This window comes from Cyrtonyx montezumae, unplaced genomic scaffold, assembly GCF_038088225.1.
Source record: "Cyrtonyx montezumae isolate F1298 unplaced genomic scaffold, pur_monq_1.0 scaffold_19, whole genome shotgun sequence".
Taxonomy (NCBI): Eukaryota; Metazoa; Chordata; class Aves; order Galliformes; family Odontophoridae; genus Cyrtonyx; species Cyrtonyx montezumae.
The window spans coordinates 4,134,582-4,154,472 of record NW_027071925.1 but is presented as its reverse complement, the minus strand read 5'-3'; the positions used below and the strand labels follow the sequence as shown (position 1 = coordinate 4,154,472).

The 19,891-nt window shown below is 45.8% G+C and overlaps 2 protein-coding genes across 2 annotated transcripts; one reads left to right on the top strand and one right to left on the bottom strand.

The window, feature by feature from the left end:
* Nucleotides 1-2,675: 2,675 nt before the first annotated feature.
* On the bottom strand, nt 2,676-8,304 carry RFNG (RFNG O-fucosylpeptide 3-beta-N-acetylglucosaminyltransferase). Its single transcript, XM_065735258.1, has 8 exons — nt 7,844-8,304; nt 7,031-7,079; nt 6,315-6,417; nt 5,882-6,035; nt 4,774-4,862; nt 4,524-4,689; nt 3,135-3,220; nt 2,676-2,914 (listed from the first exon to the last, which is right to left on the bottom strand). Exons 1-8 carry the CDS (start codon nt 8,243-8,245, stop codon nt 2,848-2,850), a joined length of 1,116 nt encoding a protein of 371 aa, XP_065591330.1. The 5' UTR covers nt 8,246-8,304; the 3' UTR covers nt 2,676-2,847.
* A 327-nt stretch (nt 8,305-8,631) lies between these two features.
* Nucleotides 8,632-17,944, top strand: GPS1 (G protein pathway suppressor 1). The gene is made up of 14 exons (XM_065735256.1): nt 8,632-8,707; nt 10,354-10,446; nt 11,682-11,863; nt 12,266-12,430; nt 12,625-12,760; nt 12,908-12,985; nt 13,396-13,456; nt 13,811-13,896; nt 14,386-14,480; nt 15,548-15,653; nt 16,020-16,100; nt 16,226-16,363; nt 16,584-16,718; nt 17,386-17,944. Exons 1-14 carry the CDS (start codon nt 8,675-8,677, stop codon nt 17,458-17,460), a joined length of 1,464 nt encoding a protein of 487 aa, XP_065591328.1. The 5' UTR covers nt 8,632-8,674; the 3' UTR covers nt 17,461-17,944.
* Nucleotides 17,945-19,891: the final 1,947 nt, after the last annotated feature.

Genomic DNA, 19,891 nt, shown 5'->3' with positions numbered 1-19,891 from the left:
AGTGGTACTGAGCAGCTCCAACTGCCTCCTGCTTTGCAGAGCTGACATCACAGAGCGGCACAGGCAATTACACATCCAATTAACATGGTTTAATGACAGCCACAGAGGTCTGCTTGTAATACCCCATTCCTGAGGACACTTAAGAGCTGCTGAGGCAGTGTCTGAATGAGAAAGTTCTGACATAGAGCTAGTAAAAATATTTAAATAATTAGCTGCACACCCAAGTCATCTCATTCCCATATGCTTTTTGTCCACTGGGCAGCACGAGAGCACAGGAGACTGGTTTTCTGGATGACAGGGTTTAATGGTCCGTTTCTGGTGTAAAGAATGCATCAAGAGACAGGATAAAACCCTGACGTACTTAAATATTTATTTCATAGAATCATTTCATGTATGAGACAGTAGTTTAAGAAGCTGCATCCCAGTATACCTATAGAGCCTGCTGTATTGTGAACAAGAGAAACCTTAAAAAGAAGCTTGAGCACAAACAGTCCTGCATTGTCATACAGAAGAACGTGGTCCTTTTTCAGCTCGAGGAGCACCCCACCAGCACTAGGGATGACAAAGGGGCAGCATGCTCCATTTATAGGGCGGGAAGTGACTACAGCATGGAACTTCTACTCAGTTTTGCTGCCATCACTATGAAGCATTGTCATTTTTTATGCTATCAACCCAATGCTGTCTGTAGTATCTGACAAGAGGCTGCTCCTAGTAGGAGAGGAAGAGAAACTTTAGCAGAATTCAGAGATCATGGAGGATGGAATAATAAAATCTCAACACGTGCTTATGCGGCTTCGTGACTTTTTGCTCCAAGGAAGCTGAAAACAAGAACCCAACAAGTGCTTTTAAAAAAGTGTTTATATAGATACCAGTAATCTCCAGAGCCATTAATGACATATCATTAAACCATAGGACACCTCAGCTGCAGTGAGCAGAACACCTAATGGAGAGGTAGAACATCCCACAGCTTACCACACCACAACCCTCCTCCACGCTCTGTAACAGGCTGCCAGTGCTGCAGATGTTCCTGTTCTGAAACAGCCCCTGTGCTGGCTGGACTTTGATCTGACTGCCTGCAGCACTCTGATTCCTGTGCCTCTTGGTCAAAGCACTGCCTTAGCAGATAAAGGAAAAGAAATTTAAGAACAAGCTGCTGGACTGTAGTGAGTAGTCAGCTTGTTGGCTCCTCTGTAAAATTAAAATCATGCAGAGAGGACAGTGTATCCAGTTGTTGAAAGGTTTGCTTTAAAAATTGAAAGCAGAAAATATTATATTACAGGAGGCTGACACCTACACTACATTTCATACTTGAATATGCTGCAGGTGTTTGCCTATATTATTCCACTTTTCAAAGGGGAAGAAGTTAAGCAACTAGCTGAAATACACAGCTCAGCACAGCTGATTGCAGATCTGAAACTTGCTAGGTCCAACTTCTAGCCATTAGTCATAGTTTCAGGTTATACAACATCATGCTATCACTCGCCACTTAATTCAGCCTCAGCCTCTAGCACTAAGCCAGCAATATTTTCTGAAGTGTTTGAGAGTAATCCTTGGTTTTACAAAATCATTTTTTATGCTGTTCTTCAAGACAGGTACAGATTGCACAAAGGCAAAGTTTGGGGTAACAAAACTAAACACATGGAGTCTCATTTCTTCCATTTCAAAACTAAGCTTATTTTATTTATGATGCAGCAGCAGGTGATACTGCTACGGCATTCGACTCCTGCCTCTGTATCAGCACAGCTCCCTCTTATCAAGTGCTGGAATTACTTATTGAAACATTAAGATGTAGAGTAGAAATAAAACACTGGCCTCAAAAAGTTACCTTAAGAAGCTGAAGTGGGGTAACCACAATCACACCATTAAAAGATCTCAAATGATAATGTCAAAAAACTTTCTCAGGGCACTAAAGCTATCTAGCATTCCTCCACCCTCACAGGCAGCAAAGGATGCAGCACAACTTCAAAATGGGTTTCATCAGCCAGTGGGCATGCTCTAGCTCATACCACCTGCTGAGGGCAAAGGAGGAGAAACAGTTAGCATCTAGCATGGCAAATACTTCTTCAGTATCAAATACCAAGGGAATAGTCTCAGACCTAGCAGACCACCATCATAACCACTGCCATTCAGTGGTAAGAGTGCCAAGTCTGACAATCACCTCCATGGGAGGTACACAAGGACTGCTGGGAAGAAGGTGCACTGTAAGCAACTCTTACACAGTCCTGAGTCAGTTTACCCTTACACAGGGTTTTTCCCATGACAAAGGCTTTCACCCTTGCCTACCCTAGCAATTCCAGGACTTCTGGTGTTTACAAACAGACCGTGTTCCAGCTCACAGGTGAAGGAGGTATAATATGGCAGGCCACAGAAGTTCTTAAGTCCTGTTCTCAAAAAAGATGAGCAAAAACTTCACTGCCCCATCACCACAGGGACTGCAGTCTGCTTAAACATTCAAGCTTCAAGACAACGGCCTCTGAAAGCTACTAACAGCAGTAAGAATGCTGTCATGTTAAGTACTGCATTTGCCTAGGATGCCTGAGCACAGATTCTCGTGACAGGCAGGGCTTATGTGACACCAGATGAAAGCACAAAGTGATCTGTACACCTGTGACCAGAGCCATCACACGAAGAGCCACTGCACCAAACAAGAAACAGATCTTCTCTGGAACGTCCCAGGCTGCAGCTGAACAAACACCTTCTTGCCACAATTACTTGTCAGTCTTACTTCTGTACATAGTCTACCTCCTTTGTAGGTATGTCTGTTTGTGTTCCAGAAGAAAAGAGCCCAACACAGCTCATGCTTTTTGCAAAGTAGGTAGGATAAAGGTGTCAGTGACTGGTCAAAAGTTATGACATCTTCTTATTGGGGCACCAGATAGTGTCAGGATAGAGAAGACAATGGACAGATTTAAATCTGTGAAGGGAAAGAAAAAAAAGTGAGATTGAAATTCTCCTGATCAGGAACATGCTAGCATTGAGTGTGCAGCAGCCTAATACAGCAGAGGAGGTGGCTCTACCCACTTTAACTGTGCTAAGATCTGGCATGAGAAAATAATCCCATGTGTGAGTTTGATCATCTTTTAGTTGAAAAACAAACAAGACAGAGAGATCTTGTTTTGAAAGTGGACACTTACCTGGTTGGGTCTTGCTGAAGTCCAAACACTCCTCCCACACTCACAACATTGTGTTTGTTCTCAGGGTCTCCATAACTTAGGGTTACCTGGAAAAGCAAATAAAAACTCAAACTGTAACACCACTACAGAAGAATAGGGACAGCATGATTATTAACGAGCTGTGAAGAGAGACTCCAAAGACCTTGTGTGATTTGAGTGGTGGGTTACACCTAGAAATGATGATCAGTTTGGACATAAGCAATATTGGCACTGGATCACTGCTGATCAAAAGGCAAGCTGAGAAAATAAACAAAGGAGCTGAAGTTTCATTGCCTTAATGGACAAAATGAGTTACAACCAAGTTCTGTAAGGGCACCAATCCTGCTAACATCTCTACCTTCACTAAATAACATCTCTTCTTCCTCAGGCACAGTCTGAAGCCTGCAGTGGCAGTGTCTTAGCAAAGAGGGGAAAGAGGAACATTTGGATGTTGAATGGCATGCAAAGGACTGCTGTGTACCAAACCTGGCAACAAAGTCTTGATCCCTGGAATTCCAGCTCATTGCTACTCTTCCATACAAGCTCTGTATTGAGAAATCTGCAGGTACAAGAAGGCCAGCTTCTGTCAAACTGCAGGTCTGCATTTTGGGTGAGCTGTCAGCCTCAGGGAAACCATGATGATCAAGAAGAGGTCGGATTCAGCCTGTACTTAAGGTCCCTCATGTGAATGACATCAAGTCCCAAATATACATTTGGGCTGCCTAATAATATTGCCAAGAAAACACAAGCAAGCATTTTATAGGGGCAAAACTACACTTCTTTTTGTTCAGAGTTGTCAATCAATAAGAGGTAAAGCATCTGGATAGAATCATAGCTCCATCTACTGCTGGTATCCCAGCAATTTAAGAAACAAAACTAACAAACCTGAGGCTGATTCATCCTGGTTAAGTTTCTTGAGATTCAGGCAAGTCAGTCTTAAAAATGATCAAACATTTAGTTATACTTTAGTTGTTGAACAGGTACTTGCTATAGCTCTAATACTGTTAAACATCACAAACAAAGACAGAACTTGTTAGACAACAATACTTCCTCACGCAGCAGGCAAACTAAATCAAACTTCTAAACCTGCTGCTACTGTGACTCTTGGAAATTCAGAGATTAGGACATTGGGAACACAATATTTAGATTTAGTGTAGTAGAACATGTCCCTGAAAGAGAGGACATCTATATGAACAAACTGCCTGGGGTGGAAGTATGCCTTTTACCTAAATGAAGGATTTTGACAGGACACAGCTCTGAGCTCTTCTGCAGATATCATTCTTTGCCAAAGCATATTAAGTTGATTCACAGGCTGTTTTCTCATCAGTCTGAGGTGTGATTGCAGGAACAGGACACGAAGCTTGGCCCTACCTGTTGCAGCACAGACTCGCCCTGTAGTCTCTGCAGATTTTCCAGATGGGAATGGAACAATGGGCTGTGCAGCAGCTTTACCTCCAGCAGCCCTTCGATGATGTAGCCAATCGTGCAGTCATCTGGAAGACGCACTCTTTCTGCAGTACTGATGAAGTTTCCCAGGCTGTGAGAGCACAGGAGACAAGATCAGAAACACTAAAGTTTACCAAACACATATTAATGGAGCTCAGCTAGGAGGAGCACTTACCTGGCCCAGGGACTCATCTTCAGAGCAAGACCTCTGCTGATACAGAACCCTGCTCCACCTGTGGCAAACCAGAATTTCACGCTTGTCTTCTGAAGAAGCAACAAGGGAAAAAAAAAAACAAAAACACATGCTAGTTACTGATAATCAGCTTTTCTCTGGCTGGGCAAGGAGGAGAACTCGAGTCTACTTGATATCAGACTGCTCTTGAGTCAGAACAAGACTACAGGCTAATCCTACTTCTTCAGGCTGCTGAAAGTCTGGCTAGATGGTCTCTCTAATTAAATTCCACCTTGGAAATGACACCAGGCATACCATCAGGTTTACACAACTGAGAGACTACGTGTGAGTGGGAAAGTACAGTGCCACTTCTAAAGACTTCCAGCTGTTCCCTGAGAATTCTAGCCAGGGGACACAGCTAGCTCAGACTTCTTGAGGAAATCACAGCAGTTTTGTTGGATGTTTGGCTCCACAGGAGCTGTTTTGCAGTTTTTCCTAACAGAGTGCTTTATAGCTGACTTTCTGGGTAGGGAATTGATTTATTTTCAGGCCTGTTAGCATGGAGCAACTCTGAAAAGCTGAATTTCAGCTCACAAACCTTACAACTGAGGCACCTTTGCTTCTACATCCTGGAAACATAGTAACCAATCAGTATTGGAAATGCTAGGCCTTAAGACCTAGAGAATCTATCACCCATCTGAGGTTAGTTCAAGCTGGTAACAGAGGGATACTGCTCTCACCAGCCCCACCCTTCAAAAGGGCAACAAAACAGAAACACAACAAAGCAACAAGTATCAGCCCCCAAAACCAATTAAAACAATAGGGAGAGTCAAGGTGGGGAGGCCCTACTCACCTCACTGTGAGGGAGATCACCAACATAAGTGAGCAAAGGAAGAGAAGCAGACATCCACCCAGGAGACACTCTATCGTACATAAGCACGTGAGGTCAGATCAAAGGTACATTTAACCTGGCACACTGTCTCTGACAACGACCATTACTTGGACAGTAAGTGATCTGTTGTTTTTTTTCTGGCAGACCTATGAACTATTGTGGTTTTAAGAATCCAAAAGGATCAGGCTGAGAATTATCCTTAACTATAAACTTGCTTACTGATCCATCGCTTTGGACGTGGTCAGCTGCTTCAATGGGATGGTCCAGACTTGGTCGTCCCACATAGACATCCTGGCTAGGGGAGAAGGCAGATAAGAGATGCAGGAGAGTCCGTGGATTCACATAGTTGTCATCATCCACGTGGCAAAACCACCTTCAAATAAACAAACAACCAACAAAATTACTGTAAAGCTGTGAGAAGGAAATGAGTCACAGTTTTACAGCCAAGTCTTGGTCTTTCAGAAGCACATCCTATTAACTTGGAAGCTGAAACCATCTACAGATCCTAAATCTGCAGAGATGCTGAAACTTTGCTAGATTTCAGATGATGCTTGTTTAGAAACACTGCTTCCTGCTCTACTTTCTTCCTCATGCTCATCATTATGTTTTAGCTACCGCAGCTGAAAGAAACAAAGTCAACCACAACACCTACTTTTGTCCAGATTCCAGGAATTTATCATATTCCACAGACATCTTGCAGCAGAGAGCTTGCCGGGTGTGGACAGCAGAACAGTTGGTGTTGATCATATGATCCCCTGGAGGGGGGAAATAAATTACAAAAAAAAAATCAGCCCTATCAAGTTTGGAAAGAAAAAAGGTCCAAGAAAGACCAAGAATACATTTGGCACTATTATAGTATAACAAAACTGCATACAGTGTATACACAGAGAGCAAATGTTAGGACAAGCAGGGCTCACACATTGTGCATAGAGAATGAAGTTGTCAAGTACATAAACATCAGAGAACTGTATGGGTTGGAAAGGAGATCATCTAGAACCAACAGGTTCCCTAAAATACACAGGTTGCACAGGAAAGCATCCAGGAGAGTTTTGGTTATCTTCAAAGATGGTCAGATTGCAGGGTACAAAAATATGGCCATGAGACTGTATGCAAAAGAAATGCCTAATTTTAGACCAAGCTTTAGACCAGAGAGACTGAAGCTAACTAACAGGAAGGTAGTGTATGCAAAGGTGAAGAAAGCATTCAGGAAGCTCTAAGCCTTTTGTCCAGGTGGTAAGTAGGCACAGCATTTTCTGCTGCCTTAACCTCCCTAATTGCTCATACAGCATGAAATAAGGACTTCTAGAAGTATGACCAAAACCACACTCAGTTATGAAAGACAGTGTCCTTCTGCACCACGTGGCTCACCTGCTTTCAGGCGTAGCTCTCGATCCTCCCAGTCTGTGAATATAAATGTCTGCAAAAGACAAAAGAGGGTTAGGAAAAAGGTGTGTCCATAATTAAGGACTTCCAAAACTAGTGTCTACTTTGCTCAGCTTTTAATTTATTCCCTATCAGCCACTGTAGGGGGAACCCCAGCAACTTCAGCTCTTGTCTTGCTGGGGGAGCGTTCCCCCATTGCAAACTAGAAGGAACTATTTCAGAAGAATACCCAAAACATTTGTCTCCTTATCCCAGGGTACAGATAAAGTGTTTCCAAATAAGAATAGCCATCTTATTTGAGAATATTTTCCTCTGAAACTTCACCTCTCTCTGTCCAGGAGCGTGATGACAACTCTTAAGCAAACTAAAAGGAAAGAATGAAAGTCATAGTGGAAACAGTCAGACAGTAACCCTGCCCAGGCCATTGCTGGGGAAAACTGCATTAAGATGCCAGAACGTAATGAAACTGCTAAATAGGGGAACGGGTTCTACATCACTCTCTATAAAATCTGCAGTTACTGAACCATTCAGCCCCAAAACATTGGGACCTCAGCCAACACCAGCACTGGAGATCTTGCACCTACCATGCTGTACTTCTCCTAGTCCTCAAAAAATGGTTTCTGCATGTCCTTGGATAGAGATGAATTAGCTTAATTGAGAATGAACTAAGCTATACGCTCTGATTAAATCCTCAGGCCCTTCTCCTCAGCCTCACAGGGTGAGGTGTGTCCGGGCTCAGTGGGGAAGCAGAGAGAGCACAGCACAGCTCCCCGGGCAGGCCTCGGGCCCGGCACTCACCTGTCCCCTCGCCCGGGAGATCCAGGTTTGGAACAGCAGCTCCAGCCGCGTCTTGTGATACTTCCTGGTCGTTTTCACCGCAATAAAGATGTCCTTCAGCTCCAGGCTCTCCCTGGCCGAGCCGCCGGGAGGCCCGAGGCGGACCCTCCGCGCAGGCCACGGGCTACCGGCGAGGCCTCGACCGCCGCCCGCGGCCCCTGAGCCGCCGCGCTCCCCGGGCACGTCGCTCCCCGCGGGCTGCCCCTCCCGCTTCGGGGAGGGCCTGCTGGGCCCCGCGGGCGGCGGACGGCGGCGGGGCGCGGCGGGGGGCTGCCCCCGGGGCAGCAGCAGGAGGAGGACGGCGGCGGCGGTGACGGACAGCAGGAAGCAGGCTCTGCGGAGCCCCAGGCAGGAGCTGCTCATGTTGCGGCCCCGCCGGCCCCCGCCGCGCTGCGCGGCCGCCTCATGGCCCCCGGGAGCCCCGCGGACGGTTTCCCCCGCGGCCTCCACCGAACGGCTCCGGGAGGCGGCGGAGCCCCCGGGACCGGCGGAGGGCAGCGCCCGGGCGCACCGGACCGAGCCGCCGGCGAGAGAAGCCGCCCCGGCGCAAGGTCCGGCCGGGCGGAGGAGTCCGGCGAGCGCGGGCGGTCCCCGCGGGCGGCGGGAGCCCCGCGCGGCCCCGGCCCGTCCGCGCCGCCGCCCGGTGCCAGCGGGGAGGTGGGCCGGGCCGCGGCCCCTTTAAGGGCTTCACCTGTCGGATGCGGTCCGGCCGCGCCGCGCGACCCGGAAGTGAAAGCAGCGCTGGCGGTGGGGGCGGGGAGGTCGGCCGGAAGTGGCGGTGGTGAGGGAAGGATGCCGCTGCCCGTCCAGGTCTTTAACCTGCAGGTACCGCTCCCGCCGCTCCCGGCGCCGCCGTTCCGTTCCGGCCGCGCTCGGTGTTGGTTCTGCGCGGCGTTGGGTGGCCCTGCGCTGCTCTGCCGCGGCCCTACTCCGCCGTGGCCTCCGGGCGGCGCGGTGTGGCCTTCCCTGGCGGCCCAACGCTGCGGTTCCGTCGCGCTCCCGGCGCTCCGCTTTCGCGGTGCGGTCGCTCATCGTTCCGCTGAGGTCCGCCCGCGTCGCGTGGAGCGGCTCCTACCGAGCGCCCCTCGGCGGTTTGCGGAATTACAGGCGGGGCCGGGCGGGCGGGAGGTGCGATAGAGCGGCGGGCGGAGGGCACTCTGGGACGCAGGTGCACCCGCAGGGACTCACTACAGCCCCTTCTGCGTCGCAACGGGCTGCGAGTTACGCGGCTTCCTTAGCAGGCACGAATCCCCTGCTGGGGTGAGGGGCTGTGGGTCTGTACCCGCCTACAGGGCGCTCCCGTGGGCTCGGAATTGTGGCGAGAGCACATTGGTTTGAGTTGTGAGAATTTCTTAAATAAGTCTTCTGTCTTCTTTTTAAAGCAAAGAATGAGCTCGGAAGCATCTGAGTTTACCTGTCCAAGTGGGACTTCATGTTTTTCTGTGCCCGGGAGCTTAGAGAAGAAGGCAAAGCAATAGCCTACCAGTTTAGTGAGGTGCAAGTCTGATTTCTCCAGCTGGAGTTATCGTTAGATTCCGTAATGGTGATTCTGAAGGAGTCAGATTTTTGCTGTACTAGGCAAGTGTGGTCTAAAAAGCCCGACCTGACTGATTACGTTTATAAGAGAAAAGGTGGATGTCAGTGGAAGACTTAATGGTCTCAATACATGATGGCTTAAATGATTTTATGCATCGTTTTCCTGAGCTTTGAACAATCAGACTTTCCCTTGTGTTCTCCTTTCCTTCATGGAGAAAATAGCAAACCAGGAAACAAACTCATCAGAACTGCATTTGTTTTGGTTTCAAGGTTTGAAAGACTTCGCATCAGTGTTGAGGTGTGTGTGTGTTTGATCTGAGCAGAGTTGCTCTCTGACAACAGCAGCAGGGTGTTCAAAGGATGGCAGATTTTTTTTTCACAGTGCAGGTGCATTTTAGCACAACATCTGCATTGTGTTTTTCAAGTTTCTTTGGACTTTAAAAAGTGTAACAGTTGTCTTGTCCCCCTCTGTCTCCTCAAAGTTTTACTTTCAAGCATACAAGCAGCTTTAAAAGGGTCTGGTGAGTTTGTATGGGTACTTTTTTCCCCACTGTTTTGGAACTTCATGAGCTGAGTGTTAATGCCTGCTCTCACGCAGGAGGGAGAAACGGAATGTGATTTGGAGTTTAGCATGAGTGCCTGAGGTGCTCTGTAGAATCATTTGTTGACTTCTTCAGTTTCTCGTTTGATGATCTACCAAACTAAGTCAAATGCTCAGTGTGAATGGTGAGCATTAGCGTGGCTTATTTAGGAAAAGCTTCGTTCTGAGCAAGTGTTGACAGAGAAAAGTCCTAAACCTGTCTAGGAGCTGAGCTTGGGGAGTTTGCTTTTTTTTTTCTTTCCATTGCTAAAATTTGATATGTATTTCACCAAGTACATTGGGTCACAGCTTATTACATCTGAGCAAGAAACAGCTATGCTTTTTGCTGTTCCAGGGTGCAGTGGAGCCCATGCAGATTGATGTAGATCCACAAGAAGACCAACAAAATGCACCTGATATCAACTATGTAGTTGAAAACCCCACTCTGGTACGTGCTGCTTGAGGGCTGAAGGACTACATTTCTGGTGTAGCTTCTTCCTTTCCGTTTTCTGAGAAACTTCTTTGTTTTGCCTCCTGTCAAATTGTTATTTAGAGATTAATGCATTTTCTTCTATGCGTAATGGGCTAAGAACAGTGATGACCCCTTCTGTAATTTCCTTCATATGATCATTCGCTCTTTACTGCACAGACACCTCTTTTTTTCCTCCTTTTTTATTTGATTTTTTGGTCAGCATGTGGCCTGACTCCTTGTTTGATTTCTGTGCCTTTCAGTTCTGTTCTGAAGCTAAAGAGATGGTTATGTTGCAGCCTTCTTGTCTTTCTTACTGCTGCAGCATCTAAGAGTTCCACAAAAATTCATGGTTTTCTTTTTTACCATAACTGAAAGACCATAATTCTCTTCAGACATTCAAATAACTGAGAGGAGCAAACTGAAGTTACTCCATGATTTCAGAAGTGTTGTGCACTGTCACGCATGAGTCTGTGGGAGGAAGACTCCTCCTGCCTTTGTGTTTTTGGATTCTTCCTCCAATGAGGCAGGAATTCTAAAGTCAGATTTCCTGTGCATGCAGCCCTGTCTCAGTCTCAGAGCAAGGTTGTTCTTGGTGCTGAATCAAGTAAGAATCATGTTAGGAAGTGGTACTTTAACATTCGTAGCTGTATCTTAATTTAGGCACATGGGGGTGGGGGAGATGGGCATGATATGGGATGCAACTTCAGAGTGGACAGGCAAGCTGAGCACTAGAGTAGGCTTGACAGTGTTACGTGCTCAGGATTTAAACCTCAGATCCTTCCTCAGGAGCAAGAGATCCTCATAGTTCTCGAAGGAAATAGCAGAAGAATGCAAATTGTCATTTGGAGGTGATTTTTTTTTAAGGAAAAACTATTTCTGGAATGGATGTCTGGTTTAGGAAAATTGAGTACAAATGATGAAATCTGGAAAAAATTATTAACAGGTAGTTAGGTTATAAAAGGAGCAGCTTTAATTAGCAGCAGCACTACAGAAAAAATAAACAGAATGGTAATTCCTCAGATTTTGTGGTACATTACAATTTACTTACGCTTGAAGAAATAGAAATGATAGAATAATGTTACCTGACTTCTTTCTTGAGTCGTATTGGTCTCCATGTAGGGGCCAAGCCTGCAGGAAAGCCTGTGCAGGTCGTGGTCACTGTCTTCCTTTCATGTTGCATCTTTGCCTCCTAAGCTGAGCTGTGCTTGCAGGACCTGGAGCAGTATGCATCCAGTTACAGCGGACTGATGCGGATTGAGCGGCTGCAGTTTATTGCTGATCACTGCCCACAGCTGCGGGTGGAAGCTCTCAAGATGGCTCTGTCGTTTGTCCAGAGGACTTTCAATGTTGATGTGTATGAAGAAATCCACAGGAAGCTGTCTGAGGCCACCAGGTACTAAGAGCACAGGAATCCTGGGGAGCTTGGTGTGTAACACCAAAATGTTCCTTAGGCACCTTGTATCTCATTCTGAAGTCACGGGGTCTTAAGGGCTACAGGCAGATATGGAGAGAAATTTAATCCTTGCAACTGCTTCCAGATATTAATGAGCACTCCCTAGGTAAATTATGGAATTGAAGCTTCTTCTAGGCGCTCTTGTATTCATGAATTAAAACCTTGTCTAAATATTTGCCTCTCTCTCTTTCTTTTTTCTCTCTTTCCATCGTTTCCCACTGCCTGTGTTTTCTCTTTGCTGTTTGGTGCACATGGTGGTACTGTTTCTAGGGAAACAGTGGTACTTTTCAGATATTGGTTCAGAAAAGTTTGCAGGATATTTATCAGATCAAACTCTTTCAGAGAGCTGCAGAATACTCCTGATGCTGTCCCTGACAGTGGAATTGAACCTCCTCCTCTTGACACAGCTTGGGTTGAAGCTACACGCAAAAAAGCTCTTCTTAAACTGGAGAAACTTGACACAGATCTGAAAAATTACAAAGGGAACTCCATCAAGGAAAGCATCAGGTGAGATGCAAAAGGCTCTGCTGGAGCAAAGGAGAGCACTTTGCTCCTCCTGGCACCAAACACGAAATGTCAGCTGCATTCAGCGCCTTAGGTCAGTGTGCTGAGTTGCTTGTTCAGAACAAACTCTGTCCCTTTTTTTTCCCCTGTCCTTTCTAAGCACACAGTTAATTATTATTTTAATCCCTGTGCTCCAGGAGAGGCCACGATGACTTAGGTGATCATTACCTTGACTGTGGGGACCTCAGCAATGCTCTCAAGTGTTACTCACGAGCCCGGGATTACTGCACCAGTGCTAAGCATGTTATCAACATGTGTCTCAATGTCATCAAGGTAGGAAAAGCTGCAGGTGTCCTTCTGACATCTGCTATGGAGTCCACCTGTACTTTGCTGTGGTTGCACCTTTTGTATCCACAATTGTATTACTTGTTAAACACCATTTATTTGTGCCTGTTCCATGCTGTTCCTGGCTCTCCACAGGTCAGTGTCTACCTCCAAAATTGGTCTCATGTTCTGAGCTATGTAAGCAAGGCTGAGTCTACGCCAGAAATTGCAGAAGTAAGGTCCTGCTTTTTAATTTGCATGAATTTTCCCTTTCTTTTCTGTCTCCAAAGTTTGTAAAATAATTTATTCAATTCCCCTTTTTAGGAACTGTTCTCTCTAAGACTTGCTACATCTTACAGTCTACTCTTTTTCTAACCTAGCCTCTCCCTGTCTCCTATACTATTCCTTCTGAGATTCATTGTTAATTATCTCCTATGATATGCATGTAGGAAATATTACTCATGGTGAAAGCAGAGAGACTTCTTGTCCTCAGTTTATTCCATGTTTCCTGAGATAGATAAGATGAAGTTATCTTGCTGTTGGTATTTGCAAATCAATTATTAGGGTGAAGTATCCCAAGGACATCTCTAATCAAAATGGTTTTCAAACTGCTTTGTTCACTACTGCTTTTTCTCATCCTGTAGCAAAGAGGAGAAAGAGACAGCCAGACACAAGCAATTCTCACTAAACTGAAATGTGCAGCAGGTGAGGGAATCCTTCAGCTTCTTGTATTTTGTATGCCTGGTTTTCTTCTTATCTTTCTTTAGGAATCCTAAATGGCAGAACATGCTTGATTTATGTTTTTCCTCTCGTATTTGACAAGCTTTATTTTCTCACCAGAAATGCAAAATTTAATGAGGTGGGACTCTCATCAGTGTCTTTTAAAGGATGCTGGTTACTGTCTGAGAATCATGCTTCACTTCAATAGTGAAGGCATTAGCAATGCTAGGGGTGCATGTTCTACTCCCTTTTACAGTTTTTACAATGAGAGATTTCATACTTTTTTTTCTTAACTTGTAATCTATCATAAGCAGAGGATTAACTTCTCCTGATTTCCAGGCTTGGCTGAACTAGCTGCTCGGAAGTACAAACAGGCAGCAAAGTGCTTCTTGTTGGCATCATTTGATCACTGTGATTTCCCTGAGGTGAGGACCATGAGGGAACTACGTGGGCTTGGAGGGAATACAATTCTAAATCTTAGTTTGTAAAGTTCAGGTACTGTGATTATCCTCACAGCAATCCTGGATGGTTTGGTGGTGTTGTGAACCATGTCTTACAAAAAAAAAAACAACAAATCAAACACAACTGAACAAATATCTCTGTCCTTGAGTTCTCTGAGTGGTCTGCTTTGGATCACGTAGGCATTGACTGTGAAATCTGTGTACCTGTCATGCCTGGCCAGTAGACTGGCTGCTGGAATTGGCTGCTGCTCTTAGCAGTGGACAGTGAGACCTCAGCTTCTGGAGAATACCTGAGAGTGTGCTGAGTGGTTCCACTACATTTGACAAAGACTGATCTTATTAATGGGTAAAGGAAAGGCCTGGAGTAGAATACTTAATTTCAGCCTCCTGCCTCTTCATTAGTGAGTGACAGTGTTACCATTCAGAGTGTGCTCTCTCAATCTCTCTCTCCAGCTGTTATCTCCCAGCAATGTAGCTGTGTATGGTGGTCTCTGTGCCCTTGCTACCTTTGATCGTCAGGAGCTGCAACGAAATGTTATCTCCAGCAGGTAGGTGATGCTTTGTCATGAGTCTGTGTGCCACGGGGCATCCTTTGTAGATGTGGCACTTTGGGAGTGGTTTCTGGAAAGACCAGTAGCTCTCTCATACTAGAGAGACAGAATAAACGGAACCATCCCTGACAGAACACAGTGTTGGTCATAGGAGGTACTCTAACAGAAATTTCCAACCCACATCAAATCTAACATCTGTGTAGCCCTGTTTCCTGTCACCAGTAGTGGCCCAGCTCAGGTACTCGGAGTGATGGAGTCCTCTAGGAGGCAGCTGCTGGATGATTTACCTTGATATGACTTCCAGTCTATGTTAATCATATTAATACAACAGTTAATATGACTTAAAATGTATTCTAGCTACAACAGATGCAAGGTTAATAGAATTACAGGCTTTGGAAGAATAGATATTTGTGTATGATAGATTGAATGACTGTGGTACTGAATTCATTACAGCTAAGGGTATGGAGGCAATCATTTTAAGGTGATGTGGAAAAAGGGTTGTTACCCTGACTGATATTATTGGCTGTATCCCAGGGCTCAGAATTCTGGGATGGAGAACTGGGAGAGCACTGACAAGCAGTGTGCATTCTGAAGATCTCCCACACTTAAGAGAGATCTTCTTCCCAAAGCTGTTGTGTGTGTGTGTATATATATACATATGTATATATATATATATATATATATATATATATGAACCTGCACTGGGTGTGCTGTGTTTAGTGTAAGGCTGTGCTTTGCACAGGATCACAGAGCTGGCTAAGGACACAGTGCTATGCACACACAGATGTGGCCTCTGTTTTCTAGTTGTATAGCTTAATTCTGACTTTATCCTGTTTCTGCTACTCGATTTGGCAGAAGTCTTTTGGCTTCTTTTACCACAGCTCTGATGCTACATCTCTGTCTTCCAGGCTCCCAGCCCTCCTGCTCTGAGGTCTGTTAGGGAGTCAGTTCTTGGAGTTTCCAGATGATAGTTGGAGTTTGTGCTCTTGCACTTCAGAGTGATGAGGTTGTGGGGTGTGAAGTGGTGGGTTCCAAGGTCTGATCACTGCCATGTTTATCTGTAGCTCCTTCAAATTGTTTTTGGAGCTGGAGCCACAGGTTCGTGACATCATCTTCAAGTTTTATGAATCTAAATATGCTTCATGCCTGAAGATGCTGGATGAGATGAAGGTGAGTTGCAGGGGAGCAGTACAAGAGCAGACTCTCAGAGTTTCCTTCCCTATGTCTGTTGTGAGAAACAGTAACTGTGTTTCCTGTTTGTATTTTCTGTGGTGTCTTCTACCTCCTCATGTGATAAATGGAACCTGAGAGTACTTTAGGTACAGATGTTGAGGAGAAATTATACAATTTTTTAAGCGTTTTGAATTCTTTAATACATTGCAAATTCTCTCATTCGTTCTTGTTTTGTTTTTTTTGCCCTGCTATAGTGGGTGTTAATATCCTTGAGGGTTAAGTATATTTATATTTTTAAGAACATAGGAATAATGTGTTTTTTTCTAGAATGTGTCTGAGCTTCTGATGTGTTTTTTTGCACAGGACAACCTGCTGCTGGATATGTACCTTGCCCCTCACGTCAGGACACTTTATACTCAAATCCGAAATCGTGCCCTTATTCAGGTAATTGTTGCTGTAGTCCTAAGAGGTGGATAATGCTGGGATTGCCCATCTCTTTGTTGTTGTCTTCCATGGTGTTTCAGAGGATGGGGAGTCCCCTTGGTAACCAAGTGTTTTCTTATTCCTAGTACTTCAGCCCCTATGTGTCAGCAGATATGCACAAGATGGCGACTGCTTTTAATACCACAGTGGCTGCTCTGGAGGATGAACTTACTCAGCTGATTTTGGAGGGGCTGATCAATGCCCGAATAGACTCACACAGTAAGGTGAGTACATCTGAGCCTCAGATTATGAACTGAACAGCTCTCCTAAGGTTGAAAAATCCTGTGTTCCTACAATACTTTGAAACTGCATTCATCCATTGTGAAGGGTATTTTCAGCAAGGCTGATCTCCAGACTCTGTGATGCCCCACTTTCCTTCCACTGTGCTTTCTGCTCTGTAGCCCTCTCATAGCTCCTGCATACAGTCTCCTGTATTCCTTGCAGATCCTTTATGCTCGAGACGTAGACCAACGCAGCACCACTTTTGAGAAGTCTTTACTGATGGGCAAAGAGTTCCAGCGCCGTGCCAAAGCCATGATCCTGCGAGCCGCCGTCCTGCGCAACCAGATCCACGTCAAGGTGTGGGCACGTGAAGCAGCAGTGCACTGAGCTGCTGCTACCATCCAGAGTGTCCTTTGGAGTTAATTGTGCTTCCACTGGTTCTCATTCATTCTGCCCAGATCATAATACACGTACTTTTTATCTCACTAAAACCAGAGAAAGGGGACACACACCTGTGCAGCCTGGCCTCGGGAGCTGCCTTGCAGGGAGGTTGGACTTGATGATCTCTAGAGGTCCCTCCCAACCCCTACAGTGGTGATTCTGTGAAGCAACTTTTTTTTTTAATAGAGGAAGGAAAATAATGCATGAATTGTTTGCAGTATTCCTTCCAGGATGTAGAGAGTGCCAACAAGGAGGATAGGACACAATGTGTTAAATTTTGTAGTGTGTTCATCTCGGTGATAACTGAGTGCCAGATAAGATTCAGCAGCCTTGTGTGTATAAACAAAGAGTGGTTTAAAAACATCTGGCTCAACCTGCATAGGAACTGTGAACTTGAACTGTAGAAATTGTAAATGTGAAGCTTTGCAAATCCATCATCATGTGTGAATGTGGGGGTGTGCACTCCTGCTGCTGTTATCCTGCTTGTCCTCACCTGTCTGTGTTCCCTTCAGCCTCCCTGGAAGCATGCTGTGGGCTGTTTACACATCACTAACCAGGCTGTGCTTTGCTCTTTCTGTTGCAGTCTCCTCCGAGAGAAGGTAGCCAAGGGGAGCTGACTCCAGCTAACAGCCAGTCCAGAATGAGCACCAACATGTGATAAACTTCATGGGTTACCAAGAAGTGGTCCCCCTGGGACTCTGTCCAGTGTCACACCCACAAGCTGCTGAGCTTCACAGACTGTTCCTGCCTCCCTCACTTTGTGCTTGGATGGAGAGGGCCAGGGCTGATGGTGGATAATAATAATATTCCAATAACTTCAGTTCTCCTCAAAAAGAAATTCGTTCTCAAACAGCGTCCCTGCAGTGGGTCATCGTTTCAGGTTTAGTAGGATTCTTCCCTTCCTTCTTCATCTGTCACTCCATGAAGTGTTGGCAGATTATTTATACAGATGCTGATTTGAGGTTTGTTCAGCTGCTGTTAGTTTTCTTGTTCCTGAGCTGCAAAAACAGGTAGTGTTAAGAGCTGAACGGGCAGGAGTGGTCTGAGGTGAATGTCACTGGCTGGGAGGTATTGCCTTGTTTCTGAGCAATGCTGTGCTTTCTCTTTATTTCCAATAAACTCTTTTAAGTGCGTTGCTCTCAGTTATGGAGCTGGAGTTCTGGTTGGAGTTAACTTTGAGAAACCCTTAGCGGTGCTGTTTCCGTGCATTCAGTCTCAGGCCTTTATCTGAGGGTGCTGTGTGTTCCTCCATCCCTGTTTTTATTCTTTGGTCTCCATTTCCTGATGTGTTTCCTCTTGTGCATGACCTGGCTTTGGGACCCACCCTTATCACAGTGGTAAATCTCTTCCTTTTCCAAATCCTGCTGTGTCTGATCATACTGCCACAGTGTGTGATGGTGTGCAACACGTGCAGCAGTCACTTCTGGCAGCGCAGGTAAATGCCACAGAATACCATGCAGGTCCTGGGGCAGAGCTTAAAGCAGTCTGTAGGTGCTGCTCTGCAGGTGCATTTATTCCCATTTTCCTTTTATAAAGGGATTAAAGTTGGCAGCCCAGGGGTGTGTGTGTTTTGTGTTACTGAAAGGAGATGTGCACTGAATTTTGTGAAGTCACTGCAGCTTCGTGTTCATCTTATCTGTAAGGAAGGCTGAGAATTTGGATCCAGGCCTGGCTGGTCTGGCAGCTGACTCCAGATGTTACTGTTCATGCTTTTTTAATAATAATAATAAATGTTGTTATACCTAGTGCATTAAACAGCAGGGTTGGAAAGTTTTTTTTTGTAAGTGTTTGGAGTTTTGTGTTTACAATTAATTTCTAGGGGTGTTGATGTCAAGCTACCACATTTCTGCTAAGCTTGGAGGTGTCTTGTAGGCTGCTGTACAGCTGTACGTGTCCTTCTGGTCTGTTTGGAGTTGTAGGGTGGGTGAACTCTGAAGGAAGTGCCGTTTGAGGCAGTGTTCTGGCAGCAGGAGTCCTCTGCGGGTGTGCAGCTGCTGCACTGTGACAGTGCTCTTTCCCTCTGTGCTCTTCGTGACTCAGGTTCTGGAATTGGGAGTGATGGATCGTGGGAGGTCTTTGGTTGATGGACTTCTGAGGTGGATTGCTGTGCATCTCTGCAGAACTGAAGTAATACTCAAGCTTTTTGCTCGTGCTGCAGGGGAGCCACTCGGAGCTATTACAAACAGTTGTTTCAGTACTTTCTTCCTGAACTGGGATCACTTCTGAGGAAAAGATCTTATGCTCTGCCCTTGAAAGGATGGTTTTGCAGTTCAGTCAGGTGCATCACGTTAGGCTGCTTCTGCCTCTCCTGGAGGGATCCTCTGTTATAAATAGAAACTTTTGGCCTTTTCAATATTGCTTTGAGGGAGAGCATCCCTCTGCCGGCAGCACTGGGCCCACTAGGTGGCAACAACAGCTCCTGACGTGCTGCGGCCCAAAGCAGCTCACAGCCAGGGCAGAGGTGGGGAGTTTCTTCTCTGCAGGCAGAAATACTTAGAGCCTCTTTGGGACATTTTTTTTTTTGCTGTTATTCCTGAACTCGTGGCACTGTTCACAGTGTACGCTTTGGTGTGGAAGTGTTGGCTTGGAACTCTGTAACCTGTGAACGAAGCTGTGGTGGCTCTGGGGAGGTGTGAGTCGGGGCTGCCTTCAAACACTGCCCACCTCCTGCTTCACTCCTACCATCCTGCCGGCCTAAGAACCAGAAAACACAATGTAGCACGGCTGTAGTTCTGCATAACCTGCAGTCATAAACTGTTTCCTCCACTGAAAGATTGCTGCCTCGGATTTCTAGGAGGGAAAAGTAACGTGTGGGAAAATAACGACACGTAGGATGAGCGTGGAGTGATCCTCTGGGAGCACCAAGCAAGTTCATGGATGGGGTTCTGTGCCAGGTGTGGCACGTTGGTGTGTTCAGGATGTGTTTGGTGGTACTTAGTTAAGTGGATTTCATGTACTTGTGTTGAGGAGGAGGGAGGTCCCCATGGTAGGCTGGGACTGCTGGTGTGCTCATGTGCTGTGAATTCAGCCTCCTTTACCTGACGTGGCTGGAGATTAATGAGTTTGTTGGAAAGAAGATAGGTCTTTCT